This window comes from Balaenoptera ricei, chromosome 20 (assembly GCF_028023285.1).
Source record: "Balaenoptera ricei isolate mBalRic1 chromosome 20, mBalRic1.hap2, whole genome shotgun sequence".
Classification (NCBI taxonomy): Eukaryota; Metazoa; Chordata; class Mammalia; order Artiodactyla; family Balaenopteridae; genus Balaenoptera; species Balaenoptera ricei.
The window spans coordinates 63,056,845-63,083,870 of record NC_082658.1 but is presented as its reverse complement, the minus strand read 5'-3'; the positions used below and the strand labels follow the sequence as shown (position 1 = coordinate 63,083,870).

The following is a 27,026-nucleotide window of genomic DNA, read 5'->3' as shown; positions in this document are numbered from 1 at the left end:
ACTGAGAAGGCCTGGCTGGGGTCTGCAGCATTGGAGGTTTGCTTAGAGAGCTGAGTTCTCTGAACCCAAGAATGTAAGAACCTCTGTAACGGTTTCCTGAGGACCTGCTGTGTGCCAGGCCCAGGCTAGGCTCTGGGGAGCAGGTAGCAGCAACAAGAGTCTGATAAATGTTCCCATCTTGTGGGAATTTTGTTCTACCGTAGGAAGCAGGAAGGAAAATAGCAGACAGGTAAATTCTGTGTATGTGAAAGGGTTAAGTTGTAGGGAAGCGTAGGGAGGAGAATGGGGCGTGTTGGGGACTGCAATTTCAGGCATGGGGGTCAGGGCAGGTCCCGCTGAGAAGGCAAGGCAGTGGGGCCTGCAGACATCTGGGGAAGAGCAGGTGCGAAGGCCCTGGGGGTCCAGCAGGTGTGGTGTGCTGGGTCGGCAGAGGGGCAGCATGTGGTCCAGGCGAGGGAGGATGGTGGCTCAAACCAGAGAGGTGACAGCGGGGTTGGTGAGCACAGCTGGCCTGGGTGCGGTTCCAGGACTTGGTGAGGGACCAGACGGGGCTGTAAGAGGGGACGTCCAAGCTGGCCCCAGGCATTCGGCCTGAGTCACAGGAGCAGCCAACAGCTGAGGGGCAGGATATGGAGAGAAGACGCAGGTGCCCTTGAGGGTCTGCCGGGCGTCCCTGCACAGGTGGTGGGAGACGGTAGATGTGCCAGGAGCCCGGAGCTCAGGGGAGGCGGGGCAGAGGCCGAGGCCTGCCAGCTCAGACTCCACAACCTGACGCTCAGACTCCGGCCCAGCCCTCCAGAGGTTTGCAGTGGCCACAGTGTCCCAGCTGGTGGCGACCTCTGCAGGTGATCTGGGGGCACTGGGCAGGGGCTGCTGGGCCCTCGGTGAGGAGGGGGTCAGCCCAGGCTTTGTGGTCAGGAGAGGTCACTTCCTGGCAGGCCACTTCTGATACCGACCTTGGCCTGCCAGCCCCTCCCATCCCAGCCTGGGTCTCCTGGAGGCCAACCAGATCATCCCTTTGCTCCAGGCCGGGGGTCAGGCCTCTAAGGGTAGACTCCCGGGAGGACTGGCTGCGTAGACAGGCGGCCGTGTGCGTCAGGCGCCTTCTGTGTGCGGGGAGCCTTCCGCTCTGTCGGCACCGGAGCCTCGCGGCAGCCCTGGGAGCTGGGAAACTGAGGCCTGGGAGGGCAGTGACTTGCCCAGTGTCCCAGAGTGCCGGGGTGGAGGGGCTGGGGTCTGAGGTTCACGGCGGGGAGCTGTCTCGGCAGGGGTCGGGGAGGACGGCGGAGGCGCGGGACGTGGCTGGGCCTGAGGGGTCGGGCCGGGCGCAGAGGAGCTGTGAAGAGGTGCCTGCTGGCTGGGGTGACCGTGCACTCACCTTCTGGCCGCCGTTGGGCCCGCTCCTGCAATCGGACGGTCTGGGTCTAGGGTCAGTTTCAGGCAAGGCTGGGCCCAGGGTCTTAAACGACGTCCCTTGTCTCGGCCCCGCCCTCCCGCACGTTTGGACATCATCCTCATCTGTCTCCCGTGGTCAGCACGATGGTGCCACAGCACCACGGCCCACACTGCCCACCGGGCCAGGAGGCCTCAGGGCTCCCTCTTGTTGGACTGGTTTTGGCTACGCGTCCTCACTGGACCCAGGCGTGCCTTGATCAGCCGAGGTCTGGGCCACAGGCTCCACCTCTGGGCTGGGAACGAGACAAGGGTTCCCTGGGGTAGGGGCTCGGGGTGGCTGGGTGCTGCTCAGCCCGGGCCACAGGCACCGGCGCACCCGCGGGTTGGGCTGGACGGCCCCACGGGGTCAGGTGTTCCCACCCCGGCTGTGTGCCCTGCCCTGTGCTGGGCACTAGAGGAGAGAACCCACCCCCAGGTGCCCACAAGGGACGGTACAGGCCAAAGCCCAGACGCACCCTGACTCCGTAAGCACCCCCAGGCCGGCCCCCGTGCCTCTCTGGGCCTCAGTCCACTCCCCTGTACGGTGGGCACGGTATTTCCGGGACTGAGCGACACTGTGGGTGAGCAGGTGGAGGGAACTGGCACCGTCCCCAAGGTAATGTGTATCATTTCTGCGGACACCGGGCCCCCTACTTCTCCCCTAAGAGTTTATCCTGAGGAAAGGATGCAGCCAGAGAAAGCACTGCTTACGTCGCCGGGCGTGGGCTGCGGTGGGCGGGCCTTTGCCCTTTGCTCCTCCCGGCCCTGGGGTCCCGAGCACGCTGGCTCACCCCTCCCAGCCTCAGTTTCCTGATCTGTAAGCAAGGGCGGTATTAGCGCCTGCCTCGTAGGATTGTTAACGATGCTGTAATTGGGGCAAAAGGTCTGGCGTGCAGTAGGTGCTTAATAAGTGGGTGCTGTGATTAGCTACAACACCCTGGCGTCTCTGCTCTCATTAAGAGCTATCCCCCCATTTCATCCATTTAGCAGATTTTTTTTTTTTTTGTATGTTTTGGCCGCATGGTGCGGCACATGGGGATCTTAGTTCCCCAGCCAGGGATGGAACCCGCGCCCCCTGCAGTGGAAGCGCGGAGTCCTAACCACTGGACCGCCAGGGAGGTCCCCCCCCAGCAGGTGTTTGTTGAGAGCCTCCTGCTGCCGGGTCCTGTGTGGGTGCTGAGCACCAGGCGTGTGCACACAGGGTCCTGCCTGTGGGGCTGACGCTCTAGCGGGAGACATGGACGTACGAAGGGCTGAGGGCTGCAGGGGGCCAGAGCGCCAGTGCCCAGAGGCTGGCGCGGGCACGGTCAGGGGACTGCAGTGCTGGGCAGAGTGGGGAGGGGACAGGAGATGGGGCTGGGCCGTGCAGGGCCTGGAGCCCGAGGGGTGGGAGCCGGGGGGGGACGGGACCTCCCGAGAGTTGTGGAGGACCCCTGGAGGGAGCAAGGCGGGGCAGGGAGGAGGCCTTTCCAGGAGACTGGGTGGGTCACTGCCGGCGGTGGCTGGGGACGGGGGCAAGAACATCCCCGGAGCCCTTTGGCAGGAAGGCCCAGCAGACCCCCCAGCTGAGGCCACGCCACGGTCCCTGAGCCCAGACACCTGGGGCCCTGAGGCTCCGGGGTTTGCTCTCAGCTGGGGCTGGGAGGACTCGGCCACTCCCTCCGCGGTCGGAGGCCCCCGGCGTCCTGTGGGGAGCCGGTCGGTCCCGCGGGTGACCCGCTTCTGTTCTTGTCCCGCCCTCCTCCTCTGTGCTGGCGGCTCCTGAAGATAAAGGTATTGGGGGGTGCGTGTGTGCACGCTTGTGCGGTGTGGGGCGGGCGGTGTGGGGTGGGCGGTGGGGGACCTGGGGAGGCCCCCGTGGGCTCCCCGCAATGCCCGATCTTCCTCTGGCGCCCAGATCCTGGAGGCCACACCCCTCCTGGAGTCCTTCGGTAACGCCAAAACTGTCAGGAATGACAACTCCAGCCGCTTCGGGAAGTTTGTGGAGATCTTTCTGGAAGGGTGAGTGGGCCGCGGTGGAGCCCCCCGGGGCCTTGCGTGCACGGTGCCCGGCGTAGCTGACTGTGCTCCCTCCCCAGGGGCGTGATTTCTGGTGCCATAACCTCTCAGTACCTGCTTGAGAAATCCAGGATCGTGTTTCAGGTGTGTCAGGATGGAGTCGGGTGTGGGGCGTGCAGACCCTCTGAGCCTGGCACCTGGCTGAGCTGATGAACGACGCTCGGGCTGTGTGTGTGTGTCTGTGTGCGTGTGTGTGTGTGTGCGCACGCGTGCGCGCCTGTGGCTGCGTCTCCTCCCCTCCCCCGCGCCCCATCCCTTGTCCCTGAGGCACACCTGGCCCCATCCTGCCACAAGGCCTTTGCAGCGCCTGTTCCTTCTACCCAGAGCACTCTTCCCGCAGACAGCTGCGTGGCCGAACCCCTCACTTCCTCCAAGTCTTCACTGAAGGTCACGCCCCAGGGAAGCGGCCCCGGTGAATAAATGCAGCCCCCCCCCCCACTGCCCACCCCCTCGGCTGCGTTGTTTCTCTGCAGAGCGCTTCTCGCCACTCACGGTACTCTGCTGAGGGTCTGTCTCCCCGGCCAGCAGGTGGGCTCCACGAGGCCAGGGGCTTCTGTCTGCCTTGTTCCCCTTTGTGTCCCAAGGGCCTGGCTCGAGGCCTGGCCACAGTCTGTGCCCACCACCCTGGCTGGCCCTGCGAGTACACGTCTGGTCCGTGGACACACGTGTGCAGAGGCTTGTGTAGCTGGTACACATGCGAAAAGGGCCACCTTTCTCTCATTTCTCCAAACAGAGTTAAATCCTGCCCAAAGCCCCTCCCCACCACCACACCAGGGTCCCCCCAACGCCCCGCCAGTGCCAGGCTGGGGCTCACTAGTCACGGGGGCACCAGTCTCACCTGAGGCCCGTGTGTGCACTTGTACCTGTGGGCATAGCTGGGCTTGTATGTGTGTCCGGGGGTCACCTAGGTCCGCGGCTCCACTCTCTGCAGCCCCCAACCCACTCCACAGGCCAAAAACGAGAGGAACTACCACATCTTCTACGAGCTGCTGGCCGGGCTGCCCGCCCAGCTCCGGCAGGCCTTCAGCCTGCAGGAGGCCGAGACCTACTACTACCTGAACCAGGTGAGAGCCAGCGGGCGTCTGAGGGCCCTTGGCCTGGTCCCCTCCCCCCATCACTCCGCGTGGGCCGAGAGAGCCGAGTCGTGGCGTCCTGATGGCCAGCGAAGGTGGTGGAGGTTTGGGAGGGTGAGTTTGGACTTGCGGTGTCTCATCGTGGCAAGGGGGACAGGTGTCTTTTGGGGTCCAAAGCCAGGGTAGGGGAGGCCGACCTGATTCTTTGTTTTTCTGGAGCCTAGAATAGAACTAAGCGGCCTGGAGCGACTACGCTTCCTTCCAGAGCCTCACTTTCGTCGTCTGTAAAATGGGGACAGCACAGTCCCGCTTTGCAGGGGTGTGTGAGGATTAGAAGGAAATGTACACGAAGCCCTCAGCACAGGGCCTGGTGTGCGGTTCCTGCTCGGAGCCTCCGGCCCTCGGCAGGGGAAGGAGAACTGGGAGCTCCAGCCACACTGCAGGCCGGGGCAGAGCAGGGACCTTGAGGGCTCCTGGCCCCCACCCAGGGTCCCCGACCCCTGCCCTGCCCTCGCCCAGGGTGGGAACTGTGAGATCTCAGGGAAGAGCGACGCGGACGACTTCCGCCGGCTGCTGGCCGCCATGGAGGTGCTGGGCTTCAGCGCCGAGGACCAGGACAGCATCTTCCGCATCCTGGCCTCCATCCTGCACCTGGGCAACGTCTACTTTGAGAAGTATGAGGTGAGGGGACACCACGGCCGCACGGCCCGCTCCCTTGGGACATGGGCGTCTTCTGGAGGCTGAAGAACTGGCAGAAAAACCGCCAGCTCACAGCCGGAAGCACGGATCATCTGGTCTTTTTCCCCGCCACTTTGGGGTTGTTTATCTTTTTCTAATCGACGTATGAGAGCTTTTTATATACGTTAAGGGAATCAGCTCTTTGTCTCTAATGTGAATTGCAAATATATTTTCTGGTTTATCATTTATATTTTGGTTGTTTACAGGTTTTTTCCTGTTTTGGCTTTTGGTGGGGTTTTTTGCTATGCAGATTTAAAAAATTATTCTCAGGCATTTCATTTATCAAGTCTTATACAAATTTTAGACTTTTTATCATTTTAGAGATCTATCTCTCTAAAATTATAAAAGCCTATGCCTATAATTGTTTGAAGACCTTTTGTGGTTTCTGTGATTATTTTTTTAACATTTAAATCTCTGGTTCATCAGGAATTTATTCTAGTAAGGTACGAGGTAGGGATCTTGATTTTTTGTTTAGATAGTGACTCAGTCTCCCAACTTGAGAAATACGTATTTATCCCGTACTGAAAATTCCTGTGTACATTTGTGTCTAATTCCTGACTTTTTTATTGTGCTTCGTTGACCTGTTTACAAACTGTGTGTCTGTCCCCATAGTGTTTTAATTATTCTAACTTTATGTTTTACTATCTCCAGTGCCCCCTGTACTCCTCTTCCGTTTTAGAATCTTCCTGGCTGTTCTCGCTTGTTTCTGTTTTTTATAGGAACTCATATAAAAAGCTTATTTAGCTCAAAATGCACTCCTGTGGGTGTTTTGCAGACGGACGCACAGGAGGTTGCCTCGGTGGTGAGCGCCCGGGAGATCCAGGCCGTGGCCGAGCTGCTGCAGGTCTCCCCCGAGGGCCTGCAGAAGGCCATCACCTTCAAAGTGACCGTGAGTCCCTGGGTGCGGGGTATGCTCTCGAAGCCTCCTGCCAGCCCTGGACGGAGCTGCTTTGTGCCCTGTCCTGTGTGGGCCCCCTGCCCCTCTCCCGCACCTCCCCATCCTGTCCATCTTCTGGGTCTGGCCAGAGGTGGGTAACCTCAGACCCCAAAGGCATTTGGCACCAGTCTCCAGGCCTTTGCATAGGCTGTTCCCTCTGCCTGGAATGCGGTTCCCTTTTTCACGCCTACTGATCCTCAAGCCCCAACACAGGTACCCTCTGCTCCAGGGAGCCGTCCCTGACCCCTGGCTGGGCCAGTATCTCCCCCACCCCTGCCCTCCCCGCTCCCCAGGCTGATGTCACTGTTGTGTCTGCTTCTGCCTCTGTCTCCCCCTCAGACCGGCAGCCCCCATCCCACCAGCAAGCCAGGCAGAAGGGGGGCCGAGGGTGTCTGTCCTGCCCCTGGCTGACTGCGTGCCTGAGACAAGTCACACCATCTCCCCGGCTCCCCTCCCCACGCCCCCCACCCCCGGTCCTCTGGGGACTTTCCGGAGGTGGTGGCCAACCCGCTGTCACTCAGGGGCTGCATCCCCCGCAGGAGACGATGCGAGAGAAGATCTTCACCCCCCTGACCGTGGAGAGCGCCGTGGATGCCAGGTGAGGCCACACCGCCCGCCTGAGCCCCAGGTCCCCCGCCCCCTCGCTGTGCCTGCCCCCACCAAAACACCATCTCTGCTCCAGGGATGCCATCGCCAAGGTCCTGTACGCGCTGCTGTTTGGCTGGCTCACCGCCAGGGTCAACGCGCTGGTGTCCCCGCAGCAGGACGCGCTGTCCATCGCCATCCTGGACGTCTATGGCTTCGAGGTGGGCCCCCGGGGGCGCTCTCGCACAATCATCTGTTCAGGGCCCTCCCCTGTGATGATCTCCCTCCGCTCGCCCACCAGCACTCCCTGGGGCCTCCGGGCACCAGGCCCTGTGGGCAGCACCAGGGACCCCAGGAAGAACCAGACCTGGGCCCTGCCCTTGGGGCGCTTCCGGGAGGGCCTGGGTGGGGTGAGGATGGACACTGACGAACACATGCGGTCAGAGCTGTAACAGAGGCAGCCTGGCGCTGGGGGAGCCTAGAGCAGAGCCCTAGCTGGGCAGGCATCAGGTAAGGTTTCCTGGAGGGGGACGAGCCGTCCCGAGCTAATTCCTTAAAAACCAGTCACGGCATTTGAGGTGGAGGGAACAGCCTATGCGGAGGCTCAGAGGTGTGGGCCGTGGTGTCTGGGGAGGTGGAAGTCATCTGGGCGATTAGGGTGGGGGACATGGACAGAGATAGGCAAAATCAGAATAACAGAAGTGGCAGCTGAGGCTCCCGTGGCACCTGTTGTGTGCCAGCTGATGCTCTAAGCACTTTGCTTATTAGTTCACTTAATCCTTAACAACCACTCTGTGAGGTGGGCACTGTCCTTATCCCCATTTTACAGGTGGGGAAACTCAGGCATGGGGGGTTAGAAAGTGGCAGAGCCAGGATTGGAACGCAGGCAGAAGGTTCCAGAGCCTGGGGCTTCAGCCACTGCATGTGCCACCTTGCATGGGACTGTCAGGTTCTCCCCTGTGCGCAGTCGGAGCCACGGAGGGTTCTGGGCAGGGGGTCTGTGGGCGGGGCTCCAGTTTGGTGAAACTGCGGCCGCGGAAGGCGGGGATGAGCCTGCCCGGGGGGTGGGCAGGCCCTGGGCGGGACGGACGGGCTGCTGGCCACAGAGGGGCCGGGCCCAGCCTCACCACACGCCCGGCAGGACCTGAGCTTCAACAGCTTCGAGCAGCTGTGCATCAACTACGCGAACGAGAGCCTCCAGTACCTCTTCAACAAGATCGTCTTCCAGGAGGAGCAGGTGAGGGGCCCCCGGCAGCTCTCTGTCCCGTCCCCGCTGGCCGCTGGGCCTCCTTGGAGGCAGAGGGGCTGTGCTGGGGAGCAGCACACGCGAAGGCCTGTGTTATGGAGGGGCAGGCGTGGGGTGCTGAGCGCAGAGGAGAGCCCCCTGGGGGGTCCTCCTCACCCTTGGCAGGGCCGTTCCAGGCCGGGGGAGGAGCAGGGCCCAGAGGAGGGGGTTCATGTTGCCCCGCTGGGGAGTGAGCTCCCCGGGCTGGGAGGCGCGCACGCAGAGGTGCCCTGGCCAGGCCCCCGGGTGGCGTCCGCCTGCGGGACGGGCTGGGAGGGACCCAGGGCTAGGAGGCAGAGGCCCGCCGCCTGCAGGAGGAGTACATCCGCGAGCAGATCGACTGGCGGGAGATCGCCTTCGCCGACAATCAGCCCTGCATCAACCTCATCTCGCTGAAGCCCTACGGCATCCTGCGCATCCTCGACGACCAGTGCTGCTTCCCGCAGGTGAGCCACGGCGCTGTGTGAGCCTGCTCAGGACGCTGGACGTCTCTGAGCCTCGTGTCCTGCATTCCTCTCTGCTCTGATGTGGGGTCGGGAGCTCAGGACACCCAACCTGCCATTCAAACCTGGGGTGACTGAGGCTGGATGGGGGCTTGGGACGAGGGGCTGCACCAGCCTGGGAAGTCATAGAAGGCTTCCTGGAGGAGGTGACCTTGTGCTTGGGCCTCAGATTCGGATTGGAAAACACAAGGGTGGGATGGGTGCTCTGGGCAGTGGGACTAGAGCGTGCAGAGACAGCTGAGCTGGAGGGGAGGCAGCTGGGAGCACACCCGTCTTCAGGGTCCACTTAGGCCACCCCAGCCCGAGCAGTGGGCAGCCAGGGGAAACGGGGACTTGTTCCTCCTCCCCGGTGCTCACTGGGGACCAGTCAGGGCTGGAGAATTTGCCACTAGGCGAGGAATGGGATGCCGGGGCCCTGTCCACCCGCTGACTGCCGCCTACCCCCAGGCCACAGACCACACATTTCTGCAGAAGTGCCATTACCACCATGGCGCCAACCCACTCTACTCCAAACCCAAGATGCCACTGCCCGAGTTCACCATCAAGCACTATGCGGGCAAAGTCACCTACCAGGTGAGACCCAGAACCATGGCCTCCAGTGCCCTTCCCCGCCGCTGGAGACACTGGCATCTGTTCCAGTTTTGGCCCTGCTGATCCTCAGCTGTGTGACCTTGGCCAAGTCACTTTACCTCTCTGAGTCTCAGTTTCCTTATCTGGAAAGTGGGGATAATAATAGTGCCCGTCTCATGGGGTGAGTGCGAGAAGTCCAGAGCCAGGGCGGGTGTGATCAGGAGGAGCCCCCATCAGCGGTCACTGTCACCACTGTCACCTCGGCTCATTCCTGCCCTGGAGATGTCTCAGGCCAGGATTTTTAGCCTCTGTCCCCACTGGGCCTCGTTTTCCTCATCCGTAGAATGGGCACGGGACAGTGTCCTCACTGAGGATGGGGCCAAGACGTGGACTGGTCACGTGACGCTGTGGCTACTGCCCCTGCCCTGGGAGTGGAGAGGCTAGTGGGGGAGGGGAGGGGACCAGAGCGGGGGGGGGGGGGGGCCCGTCCCTCCTAGGATAGGCAGGGAGGCCGAGGCCTGGAGGGACAGGGCCAGGGTCACCTGGGGCTGTGAGCCCCTGACCCACCGTTAGGAGGAGGGAGGAGGAGGGGAGCAGGCGGGCTGACGCACCCCGGGGCTGCGTGGGGTGGGGGTGGGGTCCAGCCGGAGCTGCCCGCCCCTCCCCCTTTCCAGGTGCACAAGTTCCTGGACAAGAACCATGACCAGGTGCGCCAGGACGTGCTGGACCTGTTTGTGCGGAGCCGGACACGGGTGAGCGGCCTCGCCTCGCCACCCCAGCCCCCCGCAGCCTGAGCACCCAGCCCACCGTTAGGCCCCTCCCCCAGCCCGGTCCTGCCTCTGGCTCACCCCAGCCCGTCCCTCCCTGAGTGGTTCTTCCATCCCCACACCTTCTCGGCCTCCACTTGCCCCTCTGTCGAATGGGCACCCTCCCCCTGAGGTCATTGCCAGCGTTCACGGCCAGGTCTGTAACAGGCCGCCTCGGGGCCAGGCACGGAGTCAGTGCCTGTGTGTTCCCCAGCCACGGGCGGGCCCCTTGGAAGGTGCTGAGCACCCTCCCTTGAGAGGTGTGCCAGCCGGGAGGACACGGCCTCGCAGAGAGGACAGGGGTCCAGCGGGTCACTTTTCTGATCTCTCTGGCCCAGAGACTGACGCCTTTTGTTCTTTCCCTGTCTGTCTCTCCTCGTTTCTGCCTCTGGGTCCCTCCCCATCCCTGTCTCCTGTCTCCCGCGCCTTGACCGCTGACTGGCCCAGGTGGTGGCACACCTCTTCTCCAGCCACGCCCTGCAGGCTGCCCCTCAGCGCCTGGGCAAGAGCAGCTCCGTCACCCGGCTCTACAAGGCGCACACGGTGGCCGCTAAGTTCCAGCAGTCGCTCCTGGATCTGGTGGAAAAGATGGAGAGGTGGGTGTGGCAGGGGCGCGGGCACCCAGCCTCACCTCTGACCCACCCTGTGACCCTCAGGGGTAAGCACCCTCCTTCTCTGGGGCCTCACACTGCCCTCCTCCCGCCCCTGCCCAGGTGTAACCCCTTGTTCGTCAGGTGCCTGAAGCCCAACCACAAGAAGGTATGTGATGGCTGAGGTCCCTGGGGGAGCCAAGTCCTCTCCCCATGCTGTGTTACCTTGGGTGAGTGGCTTTGCCTCTCTGGCCCTCCATCTGTTGGGCCAATGTGCAGGCTCCCTATCTGGGCCTTCCCCCAGGAGCCAGGCCTCTTTGAGCCAGAGGTGGTGATGGCCCAGTTACGCTATTCGGGGGTGCTGGAGACTGTGCGGATCCGCAAGGAGGGCTTTCCGGTGCGGCTGCCCTTCCAGGTGTTCATCAACAGGTACCTCGGTCAGGGCGGTTCTGAGCTCCACAGACCCCTTCCCAGCCCACCGTGGCCCTAGGAATACGCAACCCAGGATGAATAGGGCTTGCCGTGCACAGTTGCTCAGGTTGTGCAGTACACAAGACCAGCGCATGTTAGCTGTTACATGGAAGATGTATTTACTCTTTTGCATTTTTTCATAGTTTTATCGTGTGTGTGTTGATTGCAAAGAATAGTAATTTTAATAGTTATTTTGACAAGTTTCCAGCAGATGGCGGTAAATCACCTTATTCTACTGAAACAATTTATTACAGTTTTCGGGTTGCTCAGTATTTTTTTTTTTTAATTTTCATAATTTTTGAGCTTACTTTTAAGGCCTCTTTTATTTTATTTTATTCATTTATTTATTTTTGGTTGTGTTGGGTCTTTGTTGCTGCGCGCAGGCTTTCTCTAGTTACGGCGAGCGGGGCTACTCTTTGTTGCAGAGCACGGACTTCTCATTGTGGTGCAGAGCACGGGCTCTAGGCACACAGGCTTCAGTAGTTGTGGCACATGGGCTTAGTTGCTCCGCGGCATGTGGGATCTTCCCGGACCAGAGATCGAACCCATATCCCCTGTATTGGCAGGCGGATTCTTAACCACTGTGCCACCAGGGAAGTCCTCAGCAGAGTCTTGAGGACAGAAAGCCTTTTTCTGGTTAGAAGACACTATGAGTAGAGGCACTGCTGGGACTCGGGCTTCCGGGAGACGGGGGTTGGGGGTGGTGACCCCAAGGTCTTGCAGGTGACCGGGTGGGTCCCATAGACCCACGCTGGGTTTGGGCCCTGCAGGTACCGCTGTCTAGTGGCCCTCCAGCACAACCTACCAGCCAGTGGGGACATGTGTGTGTCTGTGCTGAGCCGCCTGTGCACGGTCACGCCAAACATGTACCGCGTCGGCATCAGCAAGGTGAGTCCCGCCGGCACTCAGCCCCTGGGTGCCCCACGGCTGGAGCCTCTGGGCTCAGAAACACTCCGGCTGCAGGCTGCTGTCCCAGAGGCCATCCAGCTGAGCTGGTAAATGGATGCTGATCCTACCTCCAGACTTTGCCCGGCTGTTCCCACGCCTAGTTCACCATCCCGCCTTCCCCCGCCTCTCCAGACCCAGCGCATCCTCCCCCGACTCCAGGGCTGCCTTGTCTGTCTGCCTCCCTGGACTTCTGGAGAGGGAAGGGCCTCCAGGCAGTCACATGGCCTTCCCCTGCCTCAGTCCTTGCCTCCTGCCCTCAGCTGTTCCTGAAGGAGCACCTGCACCAGCTGCTGGAGGGCATGCGGGAGCACGTCCTGAACCTGGCGGCCCTCACGCTGCAGCGCTGCCTCCGCGGCTTCTTCATCCAGCGGCGCTTCCGCTCCCTGCGCCGCAAGATCATCTTGCTGCAGAGCCGGGCCCGTGGCTACCTGGCCAGGTGTGGCCCAGAGAGGGCAGGACTCCCTGGAGTCCAACGGCTAGGCTCTGGAAAGGCCGAGCCTGAACTTGGGTAGTGAGCTCCCTGTTCCTGGAGGCATGCAAGCTGAGAGTAGGGCCTCTGCAGGAAGGGTGATCAGACTCTCTGTGTCTCTGCTTTTGGATGTCCTTCCTCCCACCCCCTGGTCCTTGTGACCGGTGGGTGGGAATCCCTCCAGCCAAGAGGGCTCCCCCCCAGCATGTCCTATACCCTGGGACTACAACCTGATTGGAAGTACATGGTCCAGATGGTTTCATCCAGGTCCTGCCACTCAGGTTGTCGTGTGACCTTGGCCAAGTCACTGCCCCTCTCCGAGATTGTTTCCCTTTGTGCAAAGGGCCCCGGAGTGAAGTGTGGGCACTGATACCCAAGCAAGGCGGGTGTGGGCATCTCTGCCCCGTGGTCACTCATGACCCCTGCCCCCAAACCCCCCTACCCAGACCCGCCTTTTCTCCCCACCCCCAGGCAGCGGTATCAGCAGATGAGGAGGCGTCTGGTGAAGTTCCGGGCCCTGGTGCACACGTGCACAAGCCACCGGCGTCACCTCAAGGTGCTGCAGGCCTGCCCCTCACCCTCCTCCCAGGAGCCAGGACTGCCCCGTCGGGCTCTGGGGGGGGCAGCAGGAACGGGGAGGAAGCACTTGGCCCCCAGGCGGAGACTGTTGGCCAGGGCGGGCTTGGGTTCGAATCCCCGCTGGGCCCTCTGTACCTGCGATCTCCCCACCCAACCCTTGGGGTGTGCAGGGGGTTGACTGAGAGGCTGCATGGGAAGGGTGTGGCTAGTGCAGGGCTCACAGCAGGAGCCCCAGTAACAGGGCACAATTAGAATTTGGCAACCTGAACAGCACTGGCTCTGGTGTTGCTCTTGCCTTCGTGCCGGTCTCGGTGTGTTGTTGTGTAACCCACCTCCAGACAGACAGACATGACCCCAAAGCCCCGAGGAGCTGCACCTTTACTGGAGGCTCTGTGGGCGCCCGGGAGGGGCCCCGTCACACGTCTCCCTGCTACTTCCCAGAAATCCTGTGCGTCTCTCCTTCCCCAAAGTGTCACTCTGTGCCTTCTGCCTGTATCTCTCTCGCTGTCTTTTCCCACACCCCGTTTCTCTGGCCGCGCTTCTGACCCCCGTCTGTGAGGTGGGCCTGGGGCCGTCGCCTCTGCCCGCCGCTGCCCGCCCTGACCATCTGCTCTCCTGCAGCCGAGGGCGGAGCGGAGGCTCTGGGTGGCGGAGGCGCGGCTACGGGGGCAGGAGGTGGGTGCGGGGGTCCGGGCGGCCGCAGGGGACAGGAAGGGAGGCCGGCAGGTGGGGGAGCAGCAGCCCTGTTTCCTCACCCTGTGCCGTCCCCCCAGGAGCTGAGCAAGCGGCAGGTGGTGTCTGTGGGGCACCTGGAGGTCCCGGTGGAGCTGGCTGGGCTCCTGCGAGCAGTGGCGGGTACGTCAGCGCCAGGCGGTGTGGTGGGAGCGGGTGCGCGAGGGGACCAGGCCCCTCATGGCCTCCTCTGTCCACAGGCCTCAGGACGGGCCAGGTGCCCCGGGTGGCCCCCGTGCGGACTCCCCGGCTTCAGGCTGAGCCCCGGGTCACGCTGCCCCTGGATATCAACAACTACCCCATGGCCAAGTTTGTCCGGTGCCACTTCAAGGTAAGGGCTGGCAGAGGCCCAGTAGAACTGGCACTGTCCTCAGCCTGGGGCTGGCTCCCGGCCACGCCCTGTGGGATCAGGTATGAGCCTTTCAGTTGCTGGGCCGTGCGGAGTCCGGGGTCTCCAGGGGGCCTGGATAGCAGTGGAGGGCCCTCGGGGGCTCGGGAAGTGGCTGTTTGGAAACATTTCAGAAGCTTAACGAGCAGTGGATCCATGGCACACATCCCTGCCCCTCATTTCCTGCCCTCTGAGGGGGCCCCACGGGGGCTCTGTCCCCGAGACGCTGAGGTCTGCCCCTCTGCAAGCCGGTTACCCGTCTGCACGCTGCGGACCTGTGTTTCCCAGGCTGGTGTGCCCTGACCTGGCCCAGAGCAGTGGATCCAGACGCGCCCGTCAGTCCCAGCCCCGTGCCCACGTGCCCGCCCTGTGCCCACGTGCCCGCCCTGTGCCCACGTGCCAGCTCTCTGCCTACGTGCCCGCCCTGTGCCCACGTGCCCGCCCTGTGCCCCCCGTGCCAGCCCTGTGCCCACGTGCCTGCCCTGTGCCCACGTGCCAGCTCTGTGCCTACGTGCCCGCTCTGTGCCCACGTGCCCACCCTGTGCCCACGTGCCTGCCCTGTGCCCCCAGGAACCTGCCTTCGGGATGCTGACACTGCCCCTGAGGACGCCCCTCACACGGCTGCCGGCGGAGTATCATGCAGAGGCCGTGGGCATCTTCAAGCTGGTACGGGTCTGCCTAGACCACCTTCGAATTCACAGCCCCTGCCCCCGAGGCCAGACGGCGAGGCCCCTCGCCCTGCTCTCCTGGACCCTCTACTAGCCCAAGCCATGAGCCTGGGAGGGATGTGGTCGGATATGCACGTTAGAAAGTACCTTCTGGGGCGTGGATGGTGCAGGAGGTGAGGGGCCTCCTGGAGGCTGGGGGTGCGGGGAGGGGCTGGGGCTATAGAAGGTTCGTGAGCAGGAGAACCTTGATTTTTCCCAAAGGCTTGGTCACCTGGTCCAGGGTATGGCTATTACACTGTAACATGGGGGACTTTCATATGGGTATGGGGACATGGGAAGGACACGAGAGGGATGTGGGGTGGGGGTGGGGACCTGGCGGGAACAGCCCTCCGAGAGGCCCAGGAGAGTCTGTTTGTGGCCAGATCCTGCGTTTCATGGGCGACCCCCAGCTGCATGGAGCCCGGGACCATGTCTTCGGGAACTACATCGTGCAGAAAGGGCTGGCGGTGCCCGAGCTGCGGGATGAGATCCTGGCGCAGCTGGCCAACCAGGTGTGGCGCAACCCCAGTGCCCACAACGCTGAGCGGGGCTGGCTCCTGCTGGCCGCCTGCCTTGGCGGCTTTGCGCCTTCCCCGCGCCTCGACAAGTACCTGCTCAAGTGAGTGGAGCTGCGTGGCCCGGGGCGGACGCCAGGTCAGGCTAGGCCAGGAGGGAGGCTCGGTCCTTGGAAGCTCAGGCTTGGGGGCTGGCCCGGGGCTTCACTGCGGAGGGCAGGAGTCGGGTGAGACGGGATACAGGGCTTCTGGAACTCGGAGGTAGCCAGCCCAGGGTGCGGGGAATTTGGAAGAGAGGCGCTGATCTCTCACATCATGGGGGGCGGGGTGCAGCGGTATGGTTAAGAGTGTAGACTCCGACAGTCTGTGTTCAAATCCCAGCTCAGCCGCGTATGACCTGTGTGACCTTGGGCAAGTTACTTAATTTCTCTGAGCCTCTTTCCTCTCCTATAAAACGGGGCTGATAAGAGTACCTACGTAGTAGGCTGTGTGAGGATTAAATGTGCAAACACGTGTGAAGTGGTTAGAACAGAGACGGGCTCACGGTAAGTGCTGTGTGTGTAGCCCTTGTCAGCATCCTGGTCTTGATAAGATGATGGTGATGATGATGTCACCGTGCTGGGTGATAAGAATGATTTGCAAGGGAAAGAGCTCAAGCAGGCCCTGGGCACGCATCCTAGTTCTGACACTTACTTGCTGTGTGACCTGGGCCAAGTCACTGCCCGTCTCTGAGCCTCTTTCCTTACCTGGAAATTGGGGATGGTAACAGGACCCACCTCACAGGGTAGCTGTGAACTACGGAGCGTGCAGAGCTCCCCGGAGCCGCGTGCAGTAGGGGCAGCTCCCTTGGCCGGCCCTGGGAATCTGTGCCGGGGGCAGGGCCACTACCTGCCTGCTGGGCTTCCCGTGGGCACGGCTCTAGCTTCCCTCTGGTAGCCGCTGCCTGCCTGCTCCTCTGGTGCTCCTGGCCAGGCTGCCAGCAGTGGGGAGGGGGCAGGGAGCCCGGCACGAGCAGTGCCCGCCCCTGACAGGGATCAGGCTGCTTGGCCCTGGGTCAGGTTGATCCCTCACGGCCGTCTCTGTGAACTTGGAAGCAGGCTCAGAGAGGGCCGATGACCGCCCTGGGTGGCCTGGTGGGGGAATGGAGGGAGTCCCCAGAGGCCAGGTCTTTGCCCACACCCCCTGCAGACCCTACCCTGGCAGCGACATTTTGCTCCCAACAAGCTTAGGTGGGCTAACCTGGAACCTTTTTGGCCGTCCTTGGGCCTCTGGCCTGGACGCTTTCCACTTAGCCCAGGAACTCCGGGCTGCCCGAGATCATCTGTAGACCACTCTCAGAGCTCTGGGCTGGCCTGGGCCCTCTGACTAGCCGCGGGGTCTTCCCCCACGCCTGGCTAGCCTCGGGTCTCTCCTCATCCTCGCGCCAACTCCTACCCATCAGGTTTGTGTCTGATTATGGGCGGAATGGCTTCCAGGCTGTGTGTCAACATCGCCTCATGCAGGCCATGGGCCAGGCCCAACAGCAGGGCCCTGGCGCTGCCCGCACCTTCCCTCCGACCCAGCTCGAGTGGACAGCAACCCAGGAGAAGGCCGGGATGGCGCTGGACGTGGGCTGCTTCAACGGTGAGCTGCCCTCCCTGCGCGGTGCTGCTCCCCGCAGACCCGCCCCCGCCCCATGGAGGGGCAGCTGGAGTCAGCAGGCGCCAGTAGCCTGGGGTTAGGAGACGCTGGGGAGGGGCCTGTGGGATGTAGCCCTGGAGAGAGGTCAGCGTGTGGGCACACGGGGGCTGGGCCTGGAAGAGGGGAGGGGAGCCAGGGCCGTGAGATGCAAGTTCAGGGTCCAGGACGAGAGCGGGAAGCGGCAGGACTGGCCCGCAGACGCTCCGGGCTGAGCCCTGCACCTGCTGCCGCCCAGGTGACCAGCTCTCCTGCCCAGTGCACTCCTGGAGTACGGGGGAAGAGGTGGCCGGAGACATTCTGAGGCACAGGTGGGCTCCTGGAACGCCCCACCCAGTGCGCCCCTGTGCACCTCGGAAGGAGGAAGGGAGGGGCGAGAGGCCAGGCCCCCAGCCCCGGAGGGTCCACTCCGGCCATGAGTGGTGTCTGGCTCCCATCCCAGGGTCTCCCCCGGCGGTGCCTCTCGGCTCTGTCCCTTACTCCCAGCCCTTCGCGTGCTGTCTCCAGGGGGCTGGCCGACGGCTGGCGGGGCTGGACGGTGGCTATGAAGAAGGGGGTCCAGTGGGCAGAGCTGGCCGGCCACGACTACGTGCTGGACCTGGTGTCGGACCTCGAGCTACTCAGGGAGTTCCCGCGACAGAAAGCCTACTTCATCGTGGGTGCAGAGGGGCCCACGGCTGGCAGGGGAGGTCCCAGGTAGAGATGGCCTCTCCTAGCACAAGGCCCCCCCTCCCGGATGCTGGCGGTGGGGGACTGCGTTCTGAACTTAAGCTTCAAGGTCCTCATGGAGGTTGGGCTCGCCAAAGGGCCCTGCCTTTAAAGGGAGAGAGTCAGCCAGTTCCGGGGCAGAGGAGAGAACGGGGGTTCTGGGAGGGCTCTGGGTCTCTGGGGGGTCAGCTGCTCTGTGTTCTCCGTCCCCACAGGGTTTTTGGAAACAGCTGGGACTCGGACGAGGATGTGCCCACTAGGCCCCAGCCCCCGGGGCACGTGCCCGTCGTGGCCAACTCCGATGGGTACTGCAGCCACAATGAGGACGGTACAAATGGGGAGATTGAGGCACAGAGAGGGACAGCGACCCACCAAGGTCAACCAGCAGTGGCCGCTGTCTCTGGTGGGGAGGGAGCCTGGGAGCCGGGAGTGGTGGTCAGCAGGAGAAAAGAACTTGACTTTTGTATCCCCCAACCCCGCCAGACTCGGACGGCCGTGGGGAGCCCGCTGTGCCCCACAAAGGACTGGACTGCTACCTGGATAGCCTCTTCGACCCCGTGCTGTCCTACGGGGATGCGGTAGGGACGCAGCAGGGCATTTGCAGACCATGGCGCGGCGCATGCACACAGGAGCCTCTCACAGCCAGGGTCGTGGGGTGGCGTGTCCCCTTGGATCTCTGCTGGGGGTCAGGCAAAGGATGAGGGTGTCCTTACAGCTAGAGGTGTTCGGAAGGACCCACAGCTGGGGGTCCAGGGCACACTGGGAGCGGGCCCCCGGGCACCCTTGCTCAGTCTGGGAACTCCCAGGAGCCCCTCCAAGGCATAACGTGAAGCCCTGAGCCGGGCACAGCCCCTCTGAGCCTCAGTTTGCTCCCCTGTGAAAGGGGTGGGTTGGGGCTCGCAAGGTTGCCAGAGGCCTGACCGGGGTGCCGTGTGGGCAGAGGCTGGGCACACAGCAGATGCTGGCCGGTGGGAGGCCCCGGGACGCAGGCGGTGGCGGTGTCAGGTGCCTGTTGCCTTGGAACCTGGGGAGTACGGCACTGGGGCAGTCACTTGAGCCACCTGCCCCCGCTCCCAGGACCTGGAGAAGCCAACAGCCATTGCCTACCGCATGAAAGGGGGAGGCCAACCTGGTGGAGATGGCAGTGGCGGCAGCAAAGGCACCCCCCGGAGACCTCCAGAGCCAAAGCCAAAGCTAAGTCAGTGCCTGCCCCGGGGTCGGTTCCAGGGTCGGGCAGGGTGGAGCCCCTCGGTTCTCAGGGCTGCTTTGGCCCTGGAACAGAGGCAGCCTCGGCCGTGGGGGGAGGTTGAGCCGGCGGAGGAGGGGCAGGCATGGTAGGGAATTCCCCCCATCTCCCGAGCCTCTGGATCCACGTCCCCTGACACGGCCCCCCCCAGTTCCAGGCCTGGACGCCCCCACGTTGGCCCTGCAGCAAGCCTTCCTCCACAAGCAGGCTGTGCTGCTGGTGAGTGCCGGGGCTGGGGGCTGCGGGGGGCTGAGCCTGGGCCTGCCCGCTCACCACCGCTACTCCCCCCAGGCCCGGGAGATGACCCTGCAGGCCATGGCGCTCCAGCAGCAGCCCCTGAGTCCCAGCCCAAGGCCATCGCCCCCAGAGGTGAGCCTGGTTCCCCAGGTGAGTGCTGTGGTGCCCTGGGGCATCGCTGCGCCTCTCTGAGCCAGGAGCCCCCTCAACCCCTCCTGGGCAGACATGGGTTCCCTGAGAGGAGACTGATGTGTCCCGGGAGGTCCACCCCACACCCTGCTCTCCACAGAAACCCCTAGCGCCAGAGGCCCGGCCGAAGTTCGTAGGCACTGGACTCCCGGCCAAGCCCGTGCTCTTGCGCTCCGCTCCAAAGCCTGTGGCTCCTGCTCCTCTGGTCAAGGCCCTGAGGCCCCCCACCAAGCCCGTGGCTGCCCCCATTCTAGCTCAGGGCCGGGCTTCTCCAGAATCCAGTGAGTGTCCTCTCCCGGCCGGGGGGCCTCCCACTTCCCAGGGCAGGGCTGGGAGGGCAGTCTCACCTGTGCCCCCATGCCCCTGCCACAGCTTCGCCCGGCCTAGAGCTGGTCCGGTCCTCGACCCTCAACTCGGAGCACTTCCCGCAGCCCACGCAGCAGATCAAGGACATCGTCAGGCAGCACCAGCAGCCGCCCCGGGGAGGCCGGCCCGAGGCCTTCAGGTCAGCCTGGCCTCCCCAGCCCTCCAGCCGTCCAGACGGCGGCCTCCCCACGGGCCTGCGCGGCCGCCACCCATGTGCCCGTCTGCTGGGTTCGCAGCGCCCCCCGCCCAGCAACTTTTAGGGAGTGAGTCTATTCACACAGGTGGTCCAGATGAGCCACCCGGGCAGAGGGAGGCCAGGGCCGCTCTCTAGGGTGTGCTGTGTGACCCCACACCCGTCTCTGGTTCTCTCTGGGTTCTCGTTTATAGTGATGGGGGTGGAGGAAAAAGTTCCCTATTGTAGGATTATGTGGCTGGGAAGAGGAGACTCAGTGTCCCACCCACCAGGAAGGACGGCGGGAGGGTGTTCGTGAAGCGGCCAGACCCCCACGAGGAGGCCCTGATGATCCTGAGGGGGCAGATGAGCCATGCAGCGGCAGCACCTGGCACCCAGGTGAGGGGCAGGGTCTGGCTGGGCCCAGGTGGAACAAAGGACGAAGTGGGGCGTCTGGGGGAGCCTCAGAAGCCAGCTGCCCCTCTCAGCTGTGGCCGCGCTGCTCCCCCCTGAGCGCTGTCTTTGGGGCGGGGACAGGTCCCCAGAGAGGCCGTAGCCCTGGTGAAGCCAGTGACCAGCACACCAAGGCCATCCGTGGGGCCCGCTCCAGGTGAGGGCCAGGAGGGAGGGAGGGAGGGGCCCGCGGGCAGGTGTCCAACTATGAGCACAGGTGAGACTTGGTCTGCGTGACGGTGGCATGTGTGTCCGTGTCCCTGGGCCCGTGTGGGCCTACAGTGTGGACGTCTGTGTAATTGCATCAGCACTTAACACTGATTTCGGGCCAGGCCCACTCTGACTTCACTAAATCCTCACTAAGACGCTTCAACGCAGTACCATTTGTGCCTCTAGATGTTACAGGTGGGGAGACAGGCACAGAGAGGTTAAGTGACTTGCCCAAGATCACACAGCTCAAAAGTATCAGATCAGAGATAGAAACCCAGGCCTCCTGGCATCACAGCTGGAGCCCTAACCTCTGCATCCCCTGCCTCACGGCAGCCACAGCCATCTTAACAGAGATCAGTCGGTTCACGTCACGCCCTGCCAACAACGCTCCAGTGGCTCCTGGGATAAACTCCAGACTCCTCACTGTGGCCCACGTGACGCAGCCTGACCTGCCCACCTTCCCAATCCCATCTCCTCCCGCTCCCCCCTCAGACACTCTGTTCCTCACTGTTTCTGGCACACACCGAGCTCACTCCTGCCTCGGGGCCTTTGTCCTTGCTGTTCCCTCTGTCTAGAATGCTCTTCCCGGAAGATCTTTGCATGCCCGGCACCTTCTCATCATTCAGGTCTCGAGTGTCACCTCCTCAGAGAGGTCTGCCCGACCGCCCAGACGGAGCGCCCCTCACAGACCAGCCCCCAGACCTTCCTAAGTCACCGGTTTTATTTCCACCCCAGCTCCCGGCACTGAGAGCTCTGTCCTGTCTGAACTGTCTGTTCCGCCCACACCTGCCGGGGCCTGGCCTCCAGGCAGCAGCCTGTCTCTCCTGCTCCCGGGCGCCCGGCCCCTGGCTGGGCCTGCAGGCGCCGGGTCTCCGTGTGCGGGGAGGAGGGCTGGGCTGTGTGAGTGTGCACGTGTGCCCGCGTGATCAGGTGTGGCTACGCCACGGGCCAGGAGGCCTCTCCGCCCCAGCCCGCTCCCGCCCCTGCAGCGCTGTCCTCACGGTCCCTGGAGCCGGCCGAGGACCCCGTGCAGACGCGGCTGCACCGCCTCCTCAGCCCCGACTTCTACGGCTACCAGGATGCCCCCTGGCAGATCTTCCTGCGCAAAGAGGTGTTGGAGCCCGGCCGGGGCTGGATGGGGGCAGAGGGGCCCGAGGGGGGCGGGAGACCGGGTCAGGGTCGGAGCCCGGCTGGTGCGGAGCGAGTGGGGCTGCAGCGGGGGAGGGGCCTCCAGAAGGTCCTCACGGAAAGCCCGCCCCCACAGGTGTTCTACCCCAAGGACAGCTACAGCCACCCCGTGCCGCTGGACCTGCTGTTCCGCCAGGTGAGGGCCTCTCCTCCCTAAGTGCCTCGTGAACTCAGCAGGGCAGGGGGCGCGTAGCCTAGCCGTCCGCACGTCCTCCTCCTTGGCTTTGGGGTCCTCGACCACAGTGAGGAGGGAAGCTGTTCTGCCGAGTCCCCCACTGTAGACAGGCTCGAGGAGCCCGCGGTCCCACCTAACCAGACTCACAGCTGGTCTGAGCTACCCGGGGCCTGGGGTCCAACCCAAGCCCCGCCATACAGAGTAGGAAACGAGGGCTCGGGGAGGGTGGAGGTGAGGAGAAGGGAGAGGATCCTCGGAAGTGGGATCTGATGTACACAGGTGACCCCGCTGTTGCGTAAAGGCACCCCTGCCACATTCCCGGTCGTCCTGAAACAGTCCAGCCTGGGCTCCCGGTGGGGGGAGTCCCACGGGCCGCCCGCATCACACTCACCCCACAGATCCTGCACGACACACTCTCCGAGGCCTGCCTGCGCATCTCTGCGGAGGAGAGGCTCCAGATGAAAGCCCTGTTTGGTACCGTGGGGGGCCATGGGGAGGGAAGGATGTCGGTGGGGCAGCCAGCTAGACGCCCCCGCCAGCCCCCCCCCCCCCCCCCCCCCCCGCTCTGCTCCTGGCCTCTCCCACGGCCCGGCCGCAGGTCTGGGTTGGGCTCTGCCTGACCGGCTGTGGCCTCGGCTGTCCCTGTCTGTGGACATCAGTTTCCCAGTATGGACACTGGGAACACAATGGACTGACACCTCCTTGCTGAGGGTCAGCCTCCCCCCATGCCACGTGGGTCAGTCCTGACCCGACCTGTGTCCCTTAGCCCAGAACCAGCTGGACACACAAAGGCCTTTGGTGACGGAGAGTGTGAAGCGGGCCGTGGTCAGCATTGCACGCGACAGCTGGGAGGTCTATTTCTCCCGCCTCTTCCCTGCCACGGTGCGAGCCCCCTGCCTGCCTCCTGCCCGCCCGGGGGCTCCAGGGATGAGGCCGGAAGAGCCTCACGTGCCACTTGTCCCCACCCCAGGGCAGCGTGGGCACCGGCGTGCAGATCCTAGCTGTGTCCCACACGGGCATCAAACTCCTGCGCGTGGTCAAGGGCAGCCACGAGGCCGGTGGGCAGCTTCGGGTCCTGCGCACATACAGGTGACCGGCAGGCGGGCGGGAGTGGGGCTGGCCGGACGCTGGACATGGGCCGGCACCAGCGCTTCCTCACCGGCTTGCTTCACAGCCGTTGACTGAGTACAGTTGGCCCTCCATATCCACAGGCTCCACATCCACAGATTCAACCAACCGCGGATGGAAAATATTCAGAAAAAAAATTTCAGAAAGTTCCAAAAAAGCAAAGCTTGAATTTGCCACTCACCAGCAACTATTCACATAACGTCTACATTGCTTTTACGACTATCTACACAGCATGTACATTGAATTAGGTGTTAGAAGTAATCTGAAAAGAAAAAAAAAACAACCTGTAGGTGGTTTAAAGTATACGGGATGTGCATAGGTTATATGCAAACATCAGACCATTTTATAGGAGGGGCTTGAGCCTCCGTGGATGTTGGTGCCCTCGGATACCGAGGGGCGACTGTACCTACGATGTGCACAGCTCTGTGCCAAAGCCCTTCAGTCAGGGAAACAGGCTCATAGAGAGGTGCCGCTTGTCTCGGGTCCCACGGCCAGGAAGTGGCGAGCTGGGAGCCACTGCCCCGTCCCCGTCTCCGGCCACACCGCAGCCTGGCCCTCACAGAGCTCGCCGTGCAGCGGGGGCGACCGTGTGAACAGCCAGATGCAGACGCAGCTCGGAAGGGAAAGGGTGCTTCGGCGTGAGAGCTTCCTGAGTCCTCGGACTCCTCCCTCCTAGCAGCCCGCTTGTCCTTTGTACCAGGGCACAGGGGGCGAGCTTCACTCACCGGTTAGGTGCAGGCTCCTTGCTTCAGGAGAGGGAGAGTTTGCTCAGGGAGTGAAAGAGAGAGATTTGTGTGGGCAAAATCTGCGAGGCTGGATCATGAGGCAAAAAAATAAAAGGCACAGCATTGGGAGGGCTGGAAGATTGTGGGTTCACAGGGTGCGGGCAACACAATAGAGCTGCGGACAGGAGGGGAGGGGAGGCCGGCAGGGGCAGAAGGAGCAGGGCTGTGGGTGGAGGGCATCCCTCTAGCTGCGGGGTCCTGCCCTCATGCCACCGTCCCATCCTCCAGCTTTGCAGATATCCTGTTTGTGACCATCCCCTCCCAGAACATGCTGGAGTTCAACTTGGCCAGCGAGAAGGTCATTCTCTTCTCAGCCCGAGCTCACCAGGTCAAGACCCTGGTGGACGACTTCATCCTGGAGCTGAAGAAGGTCAGGGCCCTCCTACAGATGCCCCCAGCAGGGCTGAGGGCCCCGAACGGGCCTCGTGCCTGGGAAGCATGGATGCGTGTGTGCGTCAGCAGCTGTGTCCGGAGGCTCTTGCACGGGCTGTGCCTTCCAGCCGGGACGCCCGCTCCCCTCTGCCCACTCCTTCAGAGTCCTTCACTGGTGCCTCGGGGCTCCAGGGCAGCTGCATTGCTCATCCTCCTGCAAGGACTGCATTGCTCGCCGCCGCCCACTGCAGTGGGAGCCTCCGCCCCCATGCTCCCTGCACACCAGGCACCTGGCCTCAGTGGGGAGGCTTCGGGAGGGGTGGAGGGGGTGAGGCCGGGGCCCGTGCTCTGACCTCCCGCGTGAGGGGCAGGGGAGTGGCCCCTGGCCTCGGGGAGGAGGGGGATGGGACGGCAGCCCTCACCCAGCCCCTGGCTGACCCAGGACTCGGACTACGTGGTCGCTGTGAGGAACTTCCTGCCTGAGGACCCAGCGCTGCTGGCCTTCCACAAGGGCGACATCATCCACCTGCAGCCCCTGGAGCCACCTCGAATGGGTCAGCGCCACGGGGAGGGGTGGGCACGGCGCGCGGGCGGGGGCGGGTGGGGGGGTGTAGCTTCCCAGCAGGTGCTGACGTAGGTCTGGCCCTCAGGCTACAGTGCTGGCTGTGTGGTCGGCAAGAAGGTCGTGTACCTGGAGGAGCTGCGGCGTCGAGGTCCTGACTTCGGTAGGTGCCCCGGGACCCCCGTTCAGCTGCCAAAGCTGCCAGACCTAGAAACCCCAAACAGAGCAGATGCACGATGGGGTTCTGGGGTCCCAAAGGGTCTGGCCTGGCTGCAGCTCCTAAGGCGGCCAAGCAGCCCAGCCCTCTGCCCGCGTATCTGGCTGAAGGGTCTCCGTGGACATTCGTGTTTCCATGTGTGTGGCCCGAGGGTCCACAAGCGCTGCATTCTGCTCTCTGCAGCTCCCGCTGAGGGAATGCCTTCCCTTCCCAGAGCCTGTGTCCTCCTCTGTGAACACCTCCCGCACAAGCTCTGGATCCCTGGGCCCCCGCCCTCCCCAGATGAGACCCTCCTGCTGCTCAGAGCCCTTCCCGCCCCCTAGGTTGGCGATTTGGGACCATCCATGGGCGTGTGGGCCGCTTCCCTTCCGAGCTGGTGCAGCCTGCGGCTGCCCCCGACTTTCTGCAGCTGCCTGCCGAGCCGGGCCGGGGCCGCGCTGCCGCCGTGGCCGCTGCCGTGGCCTCCACTGCCGCTGCCCGGGAGGTGGGCCGCAGGAGGGAGGTGAGAGCTGCCCGGAGCTGGGCGGAAGGGCGGACACGGCAAAGGGGTCAGCCTGACTGTGGAGGTGGAGGGGAGGGGCTCAGCCAAGAGCAGGCCATCCCGGGGCCCGGCAGCCTGGTTGAGCTAGCCAGATGTATGACCTATTGGGATGTGACCCCCCCGACGTGACCAGAGATGGCTGGAGGCGTGGCCAGTGGGGTAGGGTGGGTGGGGGTCAGCGGAAGGGTTTTGTGACCAGGCCAATGGGGCAGGACCAGCCTGGGCCGGCCAGCAGGCGAAGTCCACCTGGGCCAGGGCGGGGCCAGGTGAGGGGGGCAGGTCCAGTCCCGTGGCACAGAGCTCGCCAGGGTGGAGAGAGAGAAAGCAGTGAGGGGCAAGGTCAGCCGGACCAGGCCACTGGGGAGGCAGTGGGCCCACACGAGAGGGTCTGGGCACAGTCAGCCAGGGGTGGCGTTGGGCCCGCTCTGACTGGGCGGGGTGCGGCGGCCGGCCCTCTTGCAGGGTCCCCCAGTCAGGGCTGGCTCCGCGGACCACGGGGAGGACGGCCTGGCTCTCCCACCGTACACAATGCTCGAGTTTGCCCAGAAGTATTTCCGAGACCCTCAGAGGAGACCCCAGTGAGTGGTGGCCCCACGCCGCATCCGCACCCTGGGGAGGGTCCCTCTGGGGCTTCTTGCAGCCGCTCAAGCGGGAGGCCCCAGTTCTGGGGGGGGGGATGAGAAACCCTGAGGGGTGAGGCCCGCCTGCAGCCTCCACTTCGGGAGCCTTGCTGCCCGGTGGGCTGACACCGAGTCAGGCACACTCCAGGTGGGAAGGGGGTGTAGCCAAAGCTCGGAGGCAAGACTGGTCAGTAGTGTCCGCTTCCTGTTGCAGGGACGGCCTCAGGTCGAAATCCAAGGAGGGTCGGGAGTCCAGAACCTTGGAGGACATGCTTTGCTTCACCAAGGTGTCTAGCCCCAGGCCCCCTCTGTAAAATGGTGGTACAAGAGCCCCCTCCCAGGCCCGTGGGCCAAACAGCCTTGTCCCCAATGGGACCCAAGCACTCAGCACCCCGAGGGCCCGCGTTCCTCCCAGGGGCAGTGTCTTCCCTAGTGGCGTCCCAGCTGCCTTTTGGTGGCGTGGACCCTCCTGTTGTAAGAGGAGGCACCACGTGGCCCTCCCGTCCTCCCACTCCTGACCCAGTCTGCCCATCGCAGACCCCACCCCCACGACTCAGCCCCTCCCATCAAGACCCCGCCCCCTGGTGACCCAGCCCCTCTCCCCACAGACCCCGCTCCAGGACTCCCTCATTGAGCTCAGCGACAGCAGCCTCAACAAGATGGCCACAGACATGTTTCTAGGTGTGGGGGTGGGGCTGCGGCCAGGGCTCTGGGCCAGGTGGGACCCCGCACTGTGACCCCTGCTCACCACCACCCCTTCCCTCAACTCAGATGTGGGGCCCCTGCAGAGAG

The 27,026-nt window shown here is 63.5% G+C and overlaps 1 protein-coding gene across 1 annotated transcript in view; it reads left to right on the top strand.

The window, feature by feature from the left end:
- Window positions 1-27,026, top strand: part of MYO15A (myosin XVA) — a 50,467-nt gene that overhangs the window by 8,255 nt on the left and 15,186 nt on the right. Inside the window, exons 7-52 of the mRNA XM_059906451.1 lie at window positions 3,202-3,207; window positions 3,332-3,435; window positions 3,513-3,576; window positions 4,443-4,556; window positions 5,085-5,246; window positions 6,079-6,192; window positions 6,780-6,838; window positions 6,923-7,046; window positions 7,967-8,062; window positions 8,425-8,556; window positions 9,061-9,186; window positions 9,858-9,935; window positions 10,437-10,585; window positions 10,703-10,748; window positions 10,884-11,012; window positions 11,825-11,938; window positions 12,259-12,434; window positions 12,939-13,023; window positions 13,820-13,901; window positions 13,979-14,109; window positions 14,737-14,832; window positions 15,257-15,492; window positions 16,830-17,011; window positions 17,304-17,376; window positions 17,573-17,761; window positions 17,989-18,149; window positions 18,257-18,351; window positions 18,851-18,971; window positions 19,171-19,238; window positions 19,311-19,388; window positions 19,546-19,726; window positions 19,818-19,950; window positions 20,277-20,382; window positions 20,521-20,593; window positions 21,636-21,757; window positions 21,911-21,970; window positions 22,408-22,483; window positions 22,776-22,891; window positions 22,980-23,098; window positions 24,151-24,292; window positions 24,737-24,848; window positions 24,945-25,019; window positions 25,397-25,575; window positions 26,077-26,192; window positions 26,449-26,521; window positions 26,843-26,915. Of these exons, the coding sequence (XP_059762434.1) occupies window positions 3,202-3,207; window positions 3,332-3,435; window positions 3,513-3,576; window positions 4,443-4,556; window positions 5,085-5,246; window positions 6,079-6,192; window positions 6,780-6,838; window positions 6,923-7,046; window positions 7,967-8,062; window positions 8,425-8,556; window positions 9,061-9,186; window positions 9,858-9,935; window positions 10,437-10,585; window positions 10,703-10,748; window positions 10,884-11,012; window positions 11,825-11,938; window positions 12,259-12,434; window positions 12,939-13,023; window positions 13,820-13,901; window positions 13,979-14,109; window positions 14,737-14,832; window positions 15,257-15,492; window positions 16,830-17,011; window positions 17,304-17,376; window positions 17,573-17,761; window positions 17,989-18,149; window positions 18,257-18,351; window positions 18,851-18,971; window positions 19,171-19,238; window positions 19,311-19,388; window positions 19,546-19,726; window positions 19,818-19,950; window positions 20,277-20,382; window positions 20,521-20,593; window positions 21,636-21,757; window positions 21,911-21,970; window positions 22,408-22,483; window positions 22,776-22,891; window positions 22,980-23,098; window positions 24,151-24,292; window positions 24,737-24,848; window positions 24,945-25,019; window positions 25,397-25,575; window positions 26,077-26,192; window positions 26,449-26,521; window positions 26,843-26,915 (5,146 nt within the window). The remainder of the gene's footprint in view (window positions 1-3,201; window positions 3,208-3,331; window positions 3,436-3,512; window positions 3,577-4,442; window positions 4,557-5,084; window positions 5,247-6,078; window positions 6,193-6,779; window positions 6,839-6,922; window positions 7,047-7,966; window positions 8,063-8,424; window positions 8,557-9,060; window positions 9,187-9,857; window positions 9,936-10,436; window positions 10,586-10,702; window positions 10,749-10,883; window positions 11,013-11,824; window positions 11,939-12,258; window positions 12,435-12,938; window positions 13,024-13,819; window positions 13,902-13,978; window positions 14,110-14,736; window positions 14,833-15,256; window positions 15,493-16,829; window positions 17,012-17,303; window positions 17,377-17,572; window positions 17,762-17,988; window positions 18,150-18,256; window positions 18,352-18,850; window positions 18,972-19,170; window positions 19,239-19,310; window positions 19,389-19,545; window positions 19,727-19,817; window positions 19,951-20,276; window positions 20,383-20,520; window positions 20,594-21,635; window positions 21,758-21,910; window positions 21,971-22,407; window positions 22,484-22,775; window positions 22,892-22,979; window positions 23,099-24,150; window positions 24,293-24,736; window positions 24,849-24,944; window positions 25,020-25,396; window positions 25,576-26,076; window positions 26,193-26,448; window positions 26,522-26,842; window positions 26,916-27,026) is intronic.